Raw genomic sequence first — 17,630 nt, forward strand, 5'->3', positions numbered from 1 at the left:
AAACTAATCCTTGAACTATTTAAGCTTTTTTTCGTTATTCACATTCGATTATCGTTTCAAAATTATCTATAAAACACAACGGAATAAGAATTTAAGGAATTTGATAAAATAGATCAAAAAAATTTATTCCATTTTATTACAGGATTTGAGACTATTATTGCACTACCAATTAGAATTACACTCAATTATTAGAAAGTGAGTAACCTCATCAACTCTTACCAAGAATGTATTCAACAGAAATTTCAAGTTATTCAGATTCCTCTAGCAAATGTTAGATTCCTCAACTTCTCCATCAACATCCGAATCAAACCCGAATATTTATCCTCTCGGACATTTTCATGATATCAGAGTAGATCATATCCCCTCCCAGCTCCACACCGGACGCCCCGGCTGCCACACGGAGTATGTCCTCGATCAAGGCAACGTTTCCCATTATGTCAACATGCGCACCGCTCTCTACACCCCTCCCCTCGAGTAAGTTGGCGGGTGCTTTATGCTTGTACTCTCTCAAGTAAGTAGCTATGCCGGAGGGGTTGAATCGTGTCTTTCCTCGCCACACTTTGGCACACGTGAAACCGGAACTCAAAACAGGTATAGTGCTGTCTCCATCCACGAAATACACTCCACCTTTCAAGCAACCATTGTGGCCTCCATCGGCGGAGCTGTCGATTTGGAGAGGGATGCTTCGGCATCTGCTCGAGGGCGAGAGCTTGTAGACATAGGATCTCTCTGTTGGAATTCCTACTCCATAGAGACAGTAAATCTCCATATCCGGAGCATTGGGCAATCTGGAAGTGGAATTTCAAATTCTGTGTCATTTTAATTAAAAGTAATGCTCAAAAGCCCTGTCTCAAAGGTTAGTTGTTCTTGTACTGTTTATGATTCACTATTTTACTCGCTTATAATGACTGAAATTCTCCCCTCTCTCACTGACACACATTGAATTTTATTGCATAAAGAATTTAATAGCAAATACGCCTGTGGAATCGATAACTTACTTGGTCTCGAGTGGATTTGACCAGTACTTGTAATGGCCATACTTCGGATCATCAAGATCATCAGCTATACTGTGTGAGAAGTGAGCTTCGGCCCGTTTCATCATCTTTGGAGCAATGGCACGAAGCAGATCCAACAAAGTTTTTGCAGTATATACTTTGTTTTCCGAGATTTGGTAGACATTTTCGCGGCTTACTTCATCGTATTCGGTCCATACTTTCCCACACGAAGCTGCATTGGATTGTGGGAACGTATCATTCGGCAATGACACTTGTTTCTGTATGTTTTTGAGCCGATGAACAAAAGAAAAGAGTTCAAACATTAAATTTCTATGCTGACTACTGAAATTACTGGAAACATGTCACACACGCAATCTATAAAAAGAGGGATTTACAGTTTTGGCTACCTGAGAACCAATGGTAATGAGCTCCGAGGAATGTAACTCTGATGCTGACTTCCCAAAAGAGATTATCCTTCCATAGTTTGTCGACTCCGGTACTCGAAAAATGTTCTGCCCGTCGGTGTTGTTTCCTTTTGTTTCAAATTGTGGTGGATGCCTTTTCTTTGCTGAATCACAAACGTAGTCTTCTTCAGGAGACCAATCCATGTTACCCCATATAGTTTCTCCTCCTTTTGGTAACAAAGAAATTATTGAATCCCATGTTCGAGATACACGCATGACATGCTCTAGAGTTTGAAAGCCGAGGATTTCAGAATCTAAGAGACCAGGAGCCATAGCTCTGCAAAAACAAAATACAAAGTTTTTGCCCCGTAAAGTTTCACGCGACTTCTTAACAATGAAACTTTACTTTGTCTTACCTTATAAGGGCGACATCCTTGCTCTCGGCAGACAATATGCTACCGACAGTTTTTGGAACACCAAGAAACGCTGGGCCGATATTCATTACCGCTTTTATGTGCTTCGAACACCAATCAGGGCCACCCCCGCCTCCCATAGGGGCAGGGGCTTCGACCCATTTCATGAAGTGGAGAAAATAGATTACACCCATTGAATGAGGCACCACCACCACTTTCTGGTTGCCGTTTGTTACATGCATAAGCTCGATTTTGCTCTTCAATCGACTAAGCGTTTGGTCCCTCGTCTGCTCATCCAATTATCATAGTAGTTTAGAGGAAATTCATCACAATAAAAGATCCATCAACTGATCAAAGAACAGTTCAGTTTCAATGCATGAATGGAGTTCCCTAGTTTACATTTTAAGTTGACAAAAAAGGAATTTTGGGACATTAAATATTAGTCCCATGTTTGCATTAAATGCTCAATAATTCAATCATCTGAATTGAAGACCTACAAGGAATAATCGCAAGTAACATTAATTTCCATTGTGTAATTTGTAAATGACATCTAAAAAAGAACCAAGATTCAAACATTTGAAACTAATCCTACGACATTAGCATAGTACCTCCGTATTTTGAAAAGATAGTCTCCAATCATAAGCTGCCATATACAAATTTTTTCCCTCATAGCCAATATGCGCCAAGTTCTTGATCAGAACCGCCCAAACAAAGTACCCCGGAGCGAAATAGTCGGCCGCAACAAGCCCCGGCACAGATCGAACCCGAATCCCAGGTGGATCAAGCCCTGTTTCATTGTCCAAGGATAAATGCTCCAACCAACACATAGGCCTACAAATTCCATCAAGAAATGCACACATCAAATCACAAAACAAACCCGAATAAAGTTTACTTGTGACTATCAAATTTAGGCATTCCGACTAAATATACAAAAATCTTCCAAACTCGAATTATTATTATTATATGGCATTTTGTTGGGATAATCATTGAAGAACTAAAATGGAAAGTTCGGTTTTAAACCACAAAAATTCCCATAATCATAATATCAATGTTATAATTGTATTACATTAAATTAATTTTAGTAACTATTAACTAATGTCAAATGTCTGAATTTGGACATTTTGGTGGAAAATAGAAAGATCTGGTAAAAATAAAAGAAATTCAAAATGTCGCATCACTAAAAGGAAATATTTCCAAACATGAAAATAAAATCACATCTTGAATCTCAAACCTCTTCAAAATTTCTGTAAAGCTGCCGCCCCACAGCCGCCTGCGGAAGAGGCCATCCGAGCACGGCCTACCTTCCCAAAGCTCGAGGCCACCGGTGACAATACCTGGGACCAAAACCACCGGATGAAGCGCGGTGGTGCCGCCGCTTCTCAGCCTCACCCCCGGTGCTTCAGGGACCTTAAGTCCCGGCAAATTTGCAGGCAAACAATCGTACAGGAACAGTAACAGCCACCAAGTAGTACACAAGTATCCAATAATCCAGAAACAGGAATCTATACACCTCCATTGCTTGTGAGGTCTCTTCTGCTTATTCCTTTTCAATTTCTCTTCCTTCACATCGGTACTATCAATTTTCGTTTTCTCATTATCCGAATACAATTTCACAGGTTCCAGAAAAATGATCTTCCGCCACCGAATATTTGAAGCCATCGCCTCAAATCAAGATTCTACACTTTCACTACAAATTGTACAAAACCCATAAATGAGCAAAACAGAGTGGCTTGGGCCTTGTCTACTGAAAAAAACATTATTTCAGATGATTATTGAATAAAAGGAAAAAATAAACCCAGAAAGGAACTTGCTAGAAAAGGTAAACAAATGAACAAAAAGAGCTCCATAAAAAGAGAAAATCATTGGGGAAAAACAACCAAGAAATCGGGCTTTTCTTTAAACAAATTATTCGGGCTATGGAGGGTGGCAGGGAACGCAAAACCACGTGGAGAAGAAGAAGAGATGGAGGTGCCAGTTGACGCACCACGAAACAAACAGATGGGGAATTGGTAGATTATGAGATTAATTAGTGAATTTTTAGCAGAAAAAACGAGAGAGATTTAGCATGTTAGTGTTAGAAGATTACATGGTTTTCGTAAGAGGGTTTTTAACTTATTCAAGGTGACGTACGAACTGAAGATGATGCCTAGGCGAAATGGACACACTCATGTTTATTTGTAATAATCCTAGTTTGCATGTGCTAGTTTTTCTCTCTGAAATTTATCATATTATATAATAGATTTTTACCTGTAAATTAGAAGGAAATAAAAAAGAGAAATAAAACTTCTATGTTACGATGTTTTAGAGATTTCATGATACTGAAAATTATGTCTATTTTGATAATTTTATTTTGCTTGTCATAAATTTATTTTGATATGCGATGAACTTCCAAGAACTAACGGACTTACGTACCAACTTTGTGCCAGCACTACGTCCGCGAGTACACATTATAATTTACTTGCAGTAAAATTATTTTTGATAATTTATTTTGCATATAATCAAAGTGATTTGTCATAAATTATTTTTATATGCTATGAATTTTGAAGAATTAGTAGTCACCTATTTTGTGCCCCGATCGTCGCGGGTACACCAGGGCGTAGCTTCACTAGAGGTTAGGGTGGGCTTTAGCCAAGCCTAGTCTCGAGATTAATGTGTATATATAGTTATGTATTTTAATAATTTTAGTCACTGAGCAAAATTTTTATACATAGATTTCTATGAGTTTTAAATAATCTAACATTTGAGCTTATTCTATATCCATGTGGTTATCTTAATTTGTATATTTTATCATTCTAATTCTACATTTCATATATATATTTGTGTTGTTCTGATTATAAGTATGTATTTACATAAATATATTGAATAAACTAAAAATATATTAATACTAAATAATAATCAAATTAAGTGATAATTATTAGAGTACAAAATTGTATAACTAAATTATTTGAATGAATAATGTCATATGTACATTCAATTTTTTTTTACTTACTTTACTATGAATGTATTTAAAAAGTTTGTTATTATAAATGATATTTATCATGTATCTTGATATATTAAATTCTTAAGATGATTTTTAGAATTTATCTAGTTCATATTATACAAAATATAACAAAAAAATTAAAAAATACATTAAATAATATTTATATTTTCAATGTCCAACCCACCCTATTTTAAAATCTTGGCTACGCCCCTGGTACAAACAAAACTCCCCCGTGTATCATAGTCTTTGGATCCCTTTGTTGAGATTTAATCCCACAAAACTCCATAGGCATGCAGCATAGTGAGTATCCCATCCGAATTCTAATACCATCGAGTCAGCCGAGGTAACATCTCATACGTTCAATAGGTGGACGTAATCTCAACGGATGTTTACATAGTTACTCATGATAGATGTTCACCATATCAAAACTCTAATGTCGACAACCATGACTTTATCCGTTGTTTCCAAATCGCTATGTTTTAAATTAAACCAGCGAAATAGATACGTTGTTTTGGTGTGAAAATATGGTATATGTAGTCCAGAGGTATGGGAGCAATGTTGGAGAATGGCGAAAGGTTTGTATGGTAGTGCTATTTGCGTAGATTAAAATAAAATTAAATGTGTTCGTACGTGAAAAAGGATTAGAATCCAAGGGAACACCCCCACACATACACAATCATCGATCGGAAAAATAGCACACACTACGAAAAACACAAATACCCAAGTGTTCTATCATTGCGATGGAGACGCCGGATAGGAGTTTTCCCTTTCACCGCCGAGCAAAATATTCTGCCAACCATCATCCCATTACATTTAACATATTATCGAATAGAATAGCAACTAGTTTTGGTATGTAAAATAGTTCAAATTTTTTTTCTCAAAATATGATTAGTTGTAGTCATTAGTAATTTTAAACATGCAAATAGGATAGAAGCAGGGCATGTGCAAAATTGTTTTTGGGCACGGTGTTTTAGGAGATGGCATGCTATGATGACATTTTGTATGGACTCTTGTGATCTGCTAACCAGATAGGGGAGAATTAATTGAATGGTCAAACATCGTGGAAAATAACAATCATTATAAATAATTAGTTGTGGTTCTGCTGTAAATTATTAAGATGGATGTGCAACATAATTCCTAACAACAAACTAACAACCGTTTGTCGATCATTTTCTTAGTGAAGATTTCAACCATTTATTTTTTTTTTAATAATTGTACATTTACCCTCTTGCAATCTATACGAATCGAACAAGTGATGTTAATTTTTGATCTATTACTATTTTTATGATCAAACATATGATGCTCTATCAAAGTTCTTCAATACTATCGAGTTTCGTCGTCAACAAGCTGTTTTACTCTTGAACTATCGCCCGTCATCGAATCCAATAAAAATCCGGTCTCTGATGCCATTTTTGTTGCTTCAGTCATTTTTTTTGGTAAATTAAAATATAAAAGGCCAAGAAACCAAAAACATTGTTAATTTCTTATATGGTACATAGTAATATAGTAGATAGATTATATGTTATGTATAATACATTTTTTTTTGTTAATTAATAGGTATCCTATGATATACAAAATGCATGAAGAGATTATATTACCAATATAATTAAAAATTCAAAATATTATACCAGTACCAGATTGAGATATATAAGTTGTAATGCATAGCTTGTTCGAAGAATGGAAGGACAAACACGGGCGATCTATGCTTATCTCATTATTGATTCATAACTTATGTATTTATCTCTTTTGTTCAATTCCCAACAAGCTGTAATTAGTGAGTTGAATCAGAAGCTTCTTGTACTGGGCACCCGGAGCTTTTGACACAAGCAATTGAATGACTATAATTCCTGTTTTAATAGATTGAAATTTTTGAGGTTGCAAATCTCTCGATATTTAACAAAGTCCAAAAGAAACCTCAAAAAATTAAAACTCTTAAAACGGAGTATTATAGTCATCATATTGCTTGTGCCAAAAGCTCCTAGTGCCCCAGCAACTATTGCCAATAACCTATTTTAGAACTGAAACTTCAATAAGCATTACATTGATATAAATATAAATAAATAAAGGAGAGAAACATAGAGATTCAAGTGTCAATTACAACTAATTGAGAATGGAACTAAAATCAACACATAAATACAGAAAACTATAAGCCCATAAATGGGACAAGCAGAGGTCTCCGCGTGTTCGTCTTTTCATTCTCCAAACAAACCTTGTATTATTACTTTGTATATTTTCAATGTTTCGAATTGGAAGGGCATAAAAAGATCAAACTGGCTAAGGAATTAAAAGGCTCAACAAAGTCGCTCATCACAGAAAAAATGAAGGCTACCTATTGTGAACAATGCGATAATTCCTACAAGCAATGCAATTTGATAAGCACCCAAAAAATCTAGCTTATCCATCAAGATTGGAGCGTAATCCATGGCGATCACGATTTCTCCCAGAAATAAAGCTGTACTTTTGATTTTTTTTTAAATGTTTCCTCGCACAAACATGGTGCGACTCGGACAGGTGGTTGCCAATACCATTATGCATCCATCAACTGAAACCAGACTTTTCAATCTCAGAGAGATGTAACGAGCTGACTTGTCATTTTCTGCTCAAAGCAGGCTTCCCGCATATGCAATTCATCCCCAGTTCTTACGGTGCACATTATTGGAAACATAGAAAACATAAAATTCTACTATCTCGACTCACGGCAATGGCCACACTTCCAGCCATTCTCCCAAGATGACGACTCGACCCAGTGCGAACAATGGCCGTGTATCCACACACCACATGCCTGGCAAGAAAGATCTGGGTATGGTTCGGTATGAGAACAAATCTTACAAGGAACAAGGTGTTCCAATGTTTCTACAGATAAGGTGGGTTCTTCCTGATCATAAGATATTCCGAGGGATCCGTTTTCTGGAAGGGAAGACCTTCCCCAATTTTGCGTAGCATTTTCCAGGGATTCATTGCCATTTGTGTGAACGTCGTCATCAGATGCAAGTAACTCATTGAAAGAGAAGTAGGTCTGAGGTTCGAAGGCCATATCGTCACATCCAAGGGAATCATAGTCCAAAGTTATACCATCATCAAAGCTATCATTAGAAACAATCCATTCAACTTGAGGGGGTGATGATTCCTGCATATAGCTCATACCATTTGCTTCCAATTTTTCGGATGCTTCCAATTGAAAGGAATTGGTAGACGAGTTACAGTCTAAGTTGTTTTCTTGTGTTATTTGTCTCCTGAAGGGTAGTTTTTCTGTAGAGTGTGCCACATTTGATTTGACCTGAAATGGATCTCCTGGACAAGGATAATCTACTTGATTTTCTTGTCTGACATGTCTTCTGACTGGTAGTTTCCGGGGTCCGGGCACAGATACAGAGGCATTATTCCATCTGTGTTCCACTTCTGACTTGTGCTCAGTTAATTGCTCAACTTCAGAAAGAGAAAAAAGAAGCCGATCATCAGCTGTTAAGGGACTAATTTCGGCCTTGGTGGGTAATGTAGAATAAACCAGTAAATCTTCCTTGTAATGCTCGGCAATTACACCAGAGTCGGAATCCATTTCCGAAATCTCCTGCTTTGAAGGCTGTTTTTGCTCTATTTTGTCCTCCAAAACCTTCTTTTTTTCAGTATCCATGTATGGACACACGGGAGATCTTATCCTCCGACACTTGCAGCATTTGAATCCAATCAAAGAAAAAATCTTAGACTCGTCCAGTTCCAAGGACTCAGCGTGAAACCAACCTGAAATAGGCACAAAGAAACACGTTAATCACTCTTGCACAGATGCTAAAAAAGCAGTTCAAACTATAAACACATGCAGAAAAGATCAAATTTAAGATGTGGTCCTGAAAAAACACTACATTTGCATGTTTCACAGCGAATGTACATCAGATCACTGTTGCATGGCTGATTGCAAAGCCGGCAGGAAGGCTGTATCAAGTTCAGATGTGGACTGCCTCTGAAAAGAATGTTTTTCAACCTAAAATCGCTGCTCGCAACCTCACAATTCTTCTTCCCCCATATCAAACCCCAGTTTTTTATTTTACTTTTCTTGGTAACTGAAGAGTGATTGACAGATTTAACCTCAGAAAAATGCTCCACAGTTCTCACAGATGCTGATGATCCTTTATATCCTGCTAACTTTCCAACTTTTTTGGTGGTGGCAGCTTTTCTAATGTCTTGTCCGTGAAGGAGCAGAGGACTTGTAGGCGACCCATTGCTACTTTCGACTTGTGTGCCAACCTGAGTCTCACAGCACCGCTTGCATGTGATAAAAAACTCAACCTCTTCGTTCACATTAACTGTTGAACTGGAAGCACACTGACCGTGACAAAAACCTGGCCAGAGAAACCTTCATAAGTTAAATTATTAATTGATATAAGCCATAGCTTTAGACATATTGAACGAAATGCAAATACTAGACCCCGTTACACACAAGAACCAGACCATGGCATAACCACGATGTGGAAGGTGATAAAAAAAACCTAGTGCACATTTCATTGATAATGGTTGATTCCCATTAGATTAATATGGATCGAGTCGAGTCTTTGGCTTCCAATATTGTACAGATAGATATATGGATTGAAAGTGGCGGTGAATATGCAAATTCACAATTATACCATGCAAGTCCATAGTTATTCAAGTTCCTAAGGCATGCACCAAATCATCAGGCTCAATAAAGCTCAACCCGTGTTGCAGTCAAAATGGATAAATAAAGCTCAACATGCGAGCCTTGACACAAACTAAAACACAGCTTCTTTGATAATGTGCGCTCCTTGACAATAAAACCCCACCCTTGCCGCCCTTTTAAGTCTCTGTAGATAACGCCAATCCAAAATAAAATGCAAGAAAACAACATTTCATGTTCCCTTGTAGAATAATGACCAATTGTTTTATTGTCGTTTAATAGCTAACAATGTATATTCTTATAATAATAATAATAATAATAATAATAATAATAATAATAAAGTGAAATATTCTCTTTAAATATTTAGATTCAAGAATAATATCGTTAGGGAGCTTCACTTCCATAAACCGCATGGCTTGCCTTGCATTTTATACCAAGACTATTATTACTAGGCGCCTCTGTGTGTAACGCTTCAAATAATAATGTTCCTACACCCCTATCCTAGGTTATTAAAAGCTCACAATTCATGAGCATAAGACTCAAGGCCGAATTAGAATCAGCCTTTATGCGTCTACGGAGTAGCTTTTTAATGAAGAGCACGCCTTAACCACAAAGCCCCAACCTTGCCGCACTTTTAAGAGCTCTAACAACCTTTTAGGCGGACATTAAATGTTGGGTTATGAAGTCCAAGATGAAATGCAAGTAAATAGTCATCGGTTTTGCTATAAATGAAGAGTGAGTACTTATTTTATTGTTATTAATAGTTTGTAATTATAAATTAGATTATATGTGATGAAACTATTTTCAAATATTTATATTAATGTTCTCCTTTAGGACACTTTCTTTCATCAAATTGTGTGGCTACCTCACACCTCGGGCATAGACTTTACCACACCAACTTGCCTTAGCATGTCCCATTCTTTTAACAACTAAGCCTTGATCACTGAGCGGTTATTCCTTTTTTTTAAAAGAAAGACCATGACTTAATTTTAACACGTGATAATTGCCACACTGGCAAAACAAGCTGCGCTACAAAGATTTACTCATGCATTCTATCCATAAACATGAATGCTCAAAGCCTACGAAACCCTAAGGACAATAATGATGTTTGTTAAAAAAATTGCAAGGAAGGTAGACTTGCACAAATAAAAAGTTGCTTAAAAATTAACTGGAAGCGACAAAAAAAATCGGAGGAAATTAACAAGTCAACTCCACCACCACCACCACCAACCCCATCCTAGTATAATTTGTGAATAACGGTTCGCATCTGTCTCACATAAATGACAAATCTGTTCAGGCTGAGAATATAACACCTTCATGGTGAAAAAGAGAGAACTCGGTTGGGTTCACTAAAAAGAGCAGATGTATTTTTTCGTCATTTTTTATATCATAAAATGACAGCGAAAATAGGAGTAAAACATTTCATCAATAACACAAGGGGGTTAATTGTTGTATTACCAAAGACAATTGACTTAAAAATATGAAAAAGTGAAGAAAAACAAGCGGTGAAACTATTAGAGAATTTAGTATACTGAATCATATAGTGAAGACTAGTAACTATTAGAAAGACTCCATATGTTTTAACCTCTGAACTACACCAGGATTCCTTCTTGTTTGAGACTATTTTTTCCTAAAATAATGGAACACCTACTTTTCAACATATATATATGTGAAGCAGTTGAGCTAAAAAATATAAAGCAAAACAAGAATATGGTTAATTATCACGTTACCTTGGCATGCATTGCATTGGACAGCATTCCTGACATTCAAAACATCCAAAATATTAATGAATGGAAAAAGTTGAGTGAGCTCAGAGAGATTATTGGAAGATGTGTAATGCAAAATACCTATACAAGAGATCTAGATTGCAAGAACAACAATAATCCCTTTCCATGTTATCCCGCTTCAGAGAGAGATATGCAAATATGTTTTTATGGAAAGCATTCAACTGCTTCCTCTGAAGTTTGAAAAACTCATCCATAGGAATGTCTTTCTCTGTTTTTTCTTCGTATTCTTTGATTAGATATAAAGGAATTCGTGTCTCGGAAAACCAATATCTTTCCTTTCCATCATTTGTCATTTGCTCAATTTCTGCAATGTTCTTCATGACACGAGATGGAAGGTGCTTCTGATTACCAAAAGCGACACAATATCTGATTTCATGCTCTACAATTTTCTTATCACTAACGAAAGCATTTCTGAAAGCAGAAGCTTCTGTCTCAGGACCTTTTCCATCATAAGCAACCTGTTCTGGACGAACAAGATCACTCCACCTCACATGAAAATCTAGGCATCTGACCTGATGTAAATCCATGTGTACACATTAGAAAAATACACACATATAAAACAAAAGCTGATTGCTACTTCAATATTTTTTTGTAAAAAATACCAAGGTATAGCATTATATATATATATATATATATATGATTATGATCAATAAATAACAAGCACCTGATGTGCGAGCTGTGCTGCGCTTCTGCTCATTTCAACCGCTGACCGCCAAACAAGCTGTCGGGTTCTTTTAGGAGTTTCTTGCCCTTCTAGATAATATATTCCAGGTATTTTCGTTGAACAACCTGCTATGTTTATTTGTCAGAAAAATACATCTGAATTTCAGTAAATAATAATCACAAAAAAGTGCATCATAATCTTTCTAATTGTTCAATAGACAAAGAAGAAAATAAGTTTTCAGCTTCACTGAAGAACGAGAAAAGGGGTGTGAATCCATCTCACCTTGCCGAGCTGCTTTTCTAATCACTGAACGTGGAAGAAACCCTCTCTGGAGTACAAGCTTCGACAATGAACCCCCACGCCACCAGGTGAAATCAGACGGCTCATCCTGACAACCATCAACCGCAACATCGACCACGATAGAGGGTTTCCGGCCACGCCTCCCAGGTCGGCGCTTCTGAGTTGATCCAGTAACACTCACTGGCACTTGAGAAGTGGAAGGTTGGCTTGAAATACCATCAAAGAGCCTCATCCAATCTTCTGAAAGTGCAATTTGACGTATATTTTCCTCAAGCTGCAAATACAAACCACATTAATGCAACACCATGTACAAATAACATCACAACTCACAGCACATAGAGTTTCAAATAACACAAATAATCTGAATCAGCACATTTAACCATCAGCGCACACCAGATTAAGTAGATGAATCACACTATCCTACATTCTTGTACTTTTACGTGCAACCATGGGTTTACAAATTACAATGAAAAGCAAATAAAGCATGCACGCATGAGAGTACAAAATAAACTGCGGATAGGTAGAAGAGAGAGCCATGCACCACAAAAAACAACAGAACATTGACGAACTATATTAACTACATAAACAACTGCTTAGACGGATAATCAATTGCCTCGAGATAACAAGACAACCAACAGTAACTAAACACTTACTTCAAGTAAAATGATCTTTATTGCATTGCAAGTGGAAGCCCGTTCCACTTGTTTGCGCCATCGCATTCTGAAAGCATCATTAAGGAAGGGACCAACTAAAAGACCTCTTAAGCTCTCCTCCATAAACAATATGTATGTTATTATACCAGGAAGCCTCCCATCCCCATTGTTCATAGGACGAACACCAGAAAGTACCTTGATAGCCCCTTTAATGGAATTTGAAACAGCTGCATTTAACAAGCATCCTCTCCTGCTTGAAACAGGAGCCTTACAAGAAAAGCACCAGCTACACCTTTCTCTTGGGACTTCAACAAGCTTTTTCTCGGTGTTTGGCCAGAAGAATCGCATAGCTGCCATGGAGAATGCTTTCAGCTGAAGCGAAACACTGTCAGATAAACCCTTACGACGGTTATATAAGTGGCGAGACTCGGGAACTTGATTTTCCTCAGATGAAAGAATGGCCAAACTAGCAGCTGCAGAAGCGGCGAAATCTCCATGCACATAATAATTTATATAATCAGTTGAGTTGAATGAAGATCCCGTGTATAAGTAACCATCATGTTGTCTTCCGTACATGTTTCCGCCAACACAGTTATCAAGTTTCCGACGAGTACAAGGCATGCCAATCAACGAATTACCAATTGCAGAACCATTATTATTATTTGTGGTGTGAGTAAAAGTTTCTGTCATGCTTGAAGTGCTTTGTTGATTAAACTCACAAGTATTAGCAGGCCGGACGGTTGAAACACTGAACAAAGTCAGGTCAGTTGTCTCTGGCTTGTCATACTTAGGCGTATACAAAATATTATCACATAAAACAGGTTTTTGAACACTTTTCATATCATCTGAGTTAGCCATGTCTGCGGAATTAATATCAGTGATGCAGCTTCCAACATTATCAATCACAGTCATGTCTTGGACCAACTTATACAATAAATTAAGGGACTGACCAGTACATTCACCACTAATTTCCCCATCTGCTAACTGCAAGCCAGTTTCAGAAACCTCATAATGTGGTAAAATGATTTCTGGCAGTTCCCAACAATGCATTATCTCCCTGCATATTTCTGAATACAAATTGACATGTTCTGCTTTTGAATAAAAAGCATAGAGAACTTTGGGGATGTCATGCCTGCTGTAGTATCTAAGGCAGGTCCAAGAGTCAATCGAGGCTTTCAATCTGCAAAATTACAGGCAACAAAGAACCAGAAAGAATTATTGAAGTTCGGAGAATCTAAAATTACAAGATGACATAAGTATAAACAACTCAACGTTAAGCAGGAGGGAACAAAAGCCAACTGGCAGATACATCTTAGTTAAGGAAAGAACTAATATTATAATACAAAGGTGAAGAGAAATTAGAAACATACACAAGCAAATGGTCGCACGTAGCAACAAAAACTTGTTCATATGGATCAATACCGCAAATATTTCCTCCTCTCAAATCCGTTCCGCGTGAAATTTTAGGTTCAGTTGCGTTTATTTTACACTCAGGACAGTACCAGGAGCCCTCTGCTATATGCATCTTGTTCAGTCCTAAGCATCTTGAGTGGTAAGATGACGGGCAGCCATCACAGCAGAGCAGAAATCCATCCATTCCACAAAGACGGCATTCATCACCATTACCATCCTTGTCAGCAGAACTTTCCACTGGTTCACCTACTTGAGATCCCATTGAGTGGCTGATAAAAGATTGTATCTCATGATGCTCTGTGATACCTTTTGTGGCTTGTCTGTCATCGCAGGTAGAGGTTTTAGAGTATCTAGGATGCACTCTTCTAGGAACACCAGTGGAAGCAAATACCGCACTTCTATCAACGTCTATTCCAACTTCAGATTCCTCACGAGCATCCATTTCTGCTCTTAACTCTTCAGAATCCAAAACATCGTCACATAATATCTGCAAAACCATCAACTTCCTTCCAGCTGGCAAAGTGTAATAATCTCTCTCCAGAGAATGGGTATGGAAACCTTTCCAGTCAGGTCCATTTGTATAACCCATCACCAATAGATAGTGGACCACATAAACAGGCCAAGTCAAAGCATCAAGCAAGCTCCAGTCCAGGCACCTAAATGCAGAAGGATGATAAAGTTCAATATTACTACAAACAAAAATCGATGCTAAAAAATGGCTAATGCTGAAAGATAAGCACAAGTGACCATTTTCCATAAACAATTGTCAATTTGGAAAAAGAAAAGGTTGTCTTGCCTAAACTGTCATTGCAGTATTATTTTCATAACGCAAACCAGAACAAACTCGAAGACTTGAGATTTAACAAAACATGAGAACAACAATCAGGCAAAGTGGGATAACTTGCATCGCCAACTGTCTCACTGATAGTGTGAGCAAATTTACGAGAAAAATTGTCACATCAAAGATTTCCATGATTACATATTACTACTCAAAAATAAATAAAAAATTGTAGAGAACAGTTTTAAAAAGTACCTCAGACATTTTAATGCAAGTTCTGAACCCTCTGACGAGAGCCTCTCAAAATGGCGCTTCAGGACAAGCATTAGAGCAACGTTGACAGAATCCAACAATGTATTTGCAACAGAACAATTAAGTGCCCCCACAAATTCATCTAATCCAAAGGGATAAAGAAAGAGTCGCACACTAAAGGAACGAAGGAATGTGTAGACAGAGAGAAGGTGTGAAACATACTCCTCAGGAACACCAATGTGTCCAGAGGAAGGAGGCAATTCAGGTGGTGGAACAAGTGGCACTTCCATGTCTATAATAGAATCCTGATCTCGAGTATTCTCATATGAATCACTTGAAGAATAAGCATCAGTGTGAACCTCTTGTACTTCATAATTACCAGTTTCATTATTTCTCGATTCAACTGGAATCGATAAATCAACCTGATCGGCACATTCTGTCACCATGTTTTCAACTTTCAAAACCTCTGGAGTGACTTCTTTACTTAGCAAATTGTCCAACTGTTCTTTCCTCTCCGACCATTTACCAATCAAATCACCGTCTTCAACCAAACAAGACCTGAGTTCACCACTATTCAAATCCTCACAATCCCCATCATCATAGCTTATCCTATATAAACCTGAAGCATACGAAACAATTTTTCCCAAAAACAAACCACTTCCCTGAAACTCTTTCATCACATATCTACCAATTAACTTTAGTGACCTAGTCTGCAAAACCTTCTTGCCCTCACAATCCACAGTCACATCCTGCACATCAATTATCTTCCTTTTTCTTCCCCGCCGCTTTGGAGGCGGAGGCACAACCATCTCAGACTCCATTCCAATCACCGACGGTAATTCAATACCAAAAAACCCCTAAATATTCTCCAAAATTGCCAGAATTGCTTCCTGCAGTTAGAACATCAGTAACAGAAGCCGCTCTCACCAAACCTATCAAATTCCATCAACACACGCTATACAAAATTAAGCAGTAAAATCTAACTACAGGGAAACCAAATACGAATTATAGAACCTTTTTAAGATCCCCCAACAAAAAAGGCTGCAAATTAAAATCAGAACGTAAATTGCATAAAAATGCAAAAAAAAATACAATAAACGAAAAATTCAGTTAATCGATTGGATTCTGACACAGATGAAAAATTAAAAATGTACAACTGTGCGTTTTTAGCACGATATGACAAAAATAAATATTAAAAAAAAAGAAATTAATTTACGGTACCTTTCCTCCTCAAGCTAATGGAACACCGCCATTGAAGAAGAAATCGGAGAGAAAAAATGAAAATCGAGTGGGTGTGGTACGCGTTGATGTGGATATGGGATAATGGTAAAGGAGCCCTAACCCAAAGGGGCTTCGTCGCTCTTCTGTGCTTCGTGTCAAACCGGCATGGACGACAATTATACTTGACCCGCTTTACCACATATACTGGACCCGAAAAATCGGTTCGGCCCATATCTATTAAATTTATTTTTGTTCGAAATTATATATATATATATATATATATATATACTTGCCAATGAATCAGAATCAAATGTTGACCAATGATAAGTTGATAACTAAAAATATATAATAAAATAAAATACAAACTGGAATATCATATTTCAAGGAAAAATGATTGACAAACAAAAATATTTTAAATTTTTAAAAAAAAATATTTACATTGAATTGTAGTCTATTTTAAGATTTAATATATATACATATATGCATGTCAGTTTACAGTTTTGATATAATGCACATCTACTGTACACACTCATGTGACTATCGATGAGGTGTTAGTCACCCATTAGATATAATGAATCATATTATTCATTAAATCCAATAAATGAGTGTCACCTCAGCAATGCTCATATAAAAATGTGCACGATGAGTGTAAAGCATATCGAAATTATGTTAATGGATACTAGTAATAGTTAAAAATTGTAACGCTTTAAATTCGACACGGTTATCACTCTATCAATAAGAGTCTTCATATAGCCCCAAGTCAAGCACTCTAACTTTTGAATTCTTGTTTGATAAGCTCCTCGAGAAAAAAGTTGCATTCTTTTATATTAGATGTATCTATCAAATCTTTTAAGTATGTCAGGAGTCGCTCATTGTTCGTGCAACATCTTGACACCGACGATCACTTCTCGTCCTCTTCCCGAGCCTCACATACCGACCAGCTTCGGTTTGGTTCATCCCAGAGCCACTATGTACTAGAAAATGTTAGCTCTTATACCAACTAAAATGTCATACCCCGAGATGCATGGCGTGAAATAGGCAATGTTTTTTTAATTCAATATATTACTTGATCATATTATTTAACTTATTCACAAATAGATCTAAAACAAAACAAAACAAAAAAATATGGTTTAACTCTCCAGACTG

At 37.0% G+C, this 17,630-nt stretch overlaps 2 protein-coding genes across 3 annotated transcripts; both read right to left on the reverse strand.

Moving 5' to 3' along the window:
- Positions 1-115: 115 nt before the first annotated feature.
- LOC140987807 (putative phospholipid:diacylglycerol acyltransferase 2) lies at positions 116-3,960 on the reverse strand. The gene is made up of 6 exons (XM_073456472.1): positions 3,044-3,960; positions 2,421-2,643; positions 1,816-2,099; positions 1,403-1,736; positions 999-1,273; positions 116-788 (listed from the first exon to the last, which is right to left on the reverse strand). The coding sequence occupies exons 1-6, from the start codon at positions 3,469-3,471 to the stop codon at positions 305-307; spliced, it is 2,028 nt and encodes a 675-aa protein (XP_073312573.1). The 5' UTR covers positions 3,472-3,960; the 3' UTR covers positions 116-304.
- A 2,857-nt stretch (positions 3,961-6,817) lies between these two features.
- LOC140987812 (DDT domain-containing protein PTM-like) lies at positions 6,818-16,674 on the reverse strand. 2 transcript variants are annotated; one of them, XM_073456491.1, is made up of 10 exons: positions 16,485-16,674; positions 15,267-16,153; positions 14,191-14,889; positions 12,821-14,000; positions 12,150-12,441; positions 11,868-11,992; positions 11,264-11,715; positions 11,147-11,175; positions 8,650-9,126; positions 6,818-8,530 (listed from the first exon to the last, which is right to left on the reverse strand). In XM_073456491.1, the coding sequence occupies exons 2-10, from the start codon at positions 16,082-16,084 to the stop codon at positions 7,476-7,478; spliced, it is 5,127 nt and encodes a 1,708-aa protein (XP_073312592.1). In that variant the 5' UTR covers positions 16,085-16,153; positions 16,485-16,674; the 3' UTR covers positions 6,818-7,475. The 2 variants fall into 2 exon arrangements, with proteins under 2 accessions (XP_073312592.1, XP_073312587.1); XM_073456486.1 differs by having other exon boundaries at positions 15,267-16,674.
- Between the last annotated feature and the right edge of the window lie 956 nt (positions 16,675-17,630).

The sequence above is a fragment of the Primulina huaijiensis genome, chromosome 1 (assembly GCF_012295235.1).
Source record: "Primulina huaijiensis isolate GDHJ02 chromosome 1, ASM1229523v2, whole genome shotgun sequence".
Taxonomy (NCBI): Eukaryota; Viridiplantae; Streptophyta; class Magnoliopsida; order Lamiales; family Gesneriaceae; genus Primulina; species Primulina huaijiensis.

Excerpts from the sequence above, each read along its gene's own strand:
- LOC140987807 (XM_073456472.1), bottom strand. The coding sequence starts at position 3,471 with ATGGCTTCAAATATTCGGTGGCGGAAGATCATTTTTCTGGAACCTGTG. Across the intron at positions 1,737-1,815 it reads AAGGATGTCGCCCTTATAAG|AGCTATGGCTCCTGGTCTCT; the intron begins GTAAGACAAAGT and ends TTGTTTTTGCAG. Across the intron at positions 1,274-1,402 it reads TCATTACCATTGGTTCTCAG|AAACAAGTGTCATTGCCGAA; the intron begins GTAGCCAAAACT and ends AAAAACATACAG.
- LOC140987812 (XM_073456491.1), bottom strand. The coding sequence starts at position 16,084 with ATGGAGTCTGAGATGGTTGTGCCTCCGCCTCCAAAGCGGCGGGGAAGA. Across the intron at positions 12,442-12,820 it reads TAAAGATCATTTTACTTGAA|CTTGAGGAAAATATACGTCA; the intron begins GTAAGTGTTTAG and ends TTGTATTTGCAG. Across the intron at positions 9,127-11,146 it reads CCAATGCAATGCATGCCAAG|GTTTTTGTCACGGTCAGTGT; the intron begins GTAACGTGATAA and ends TTCTCTGGCCAG.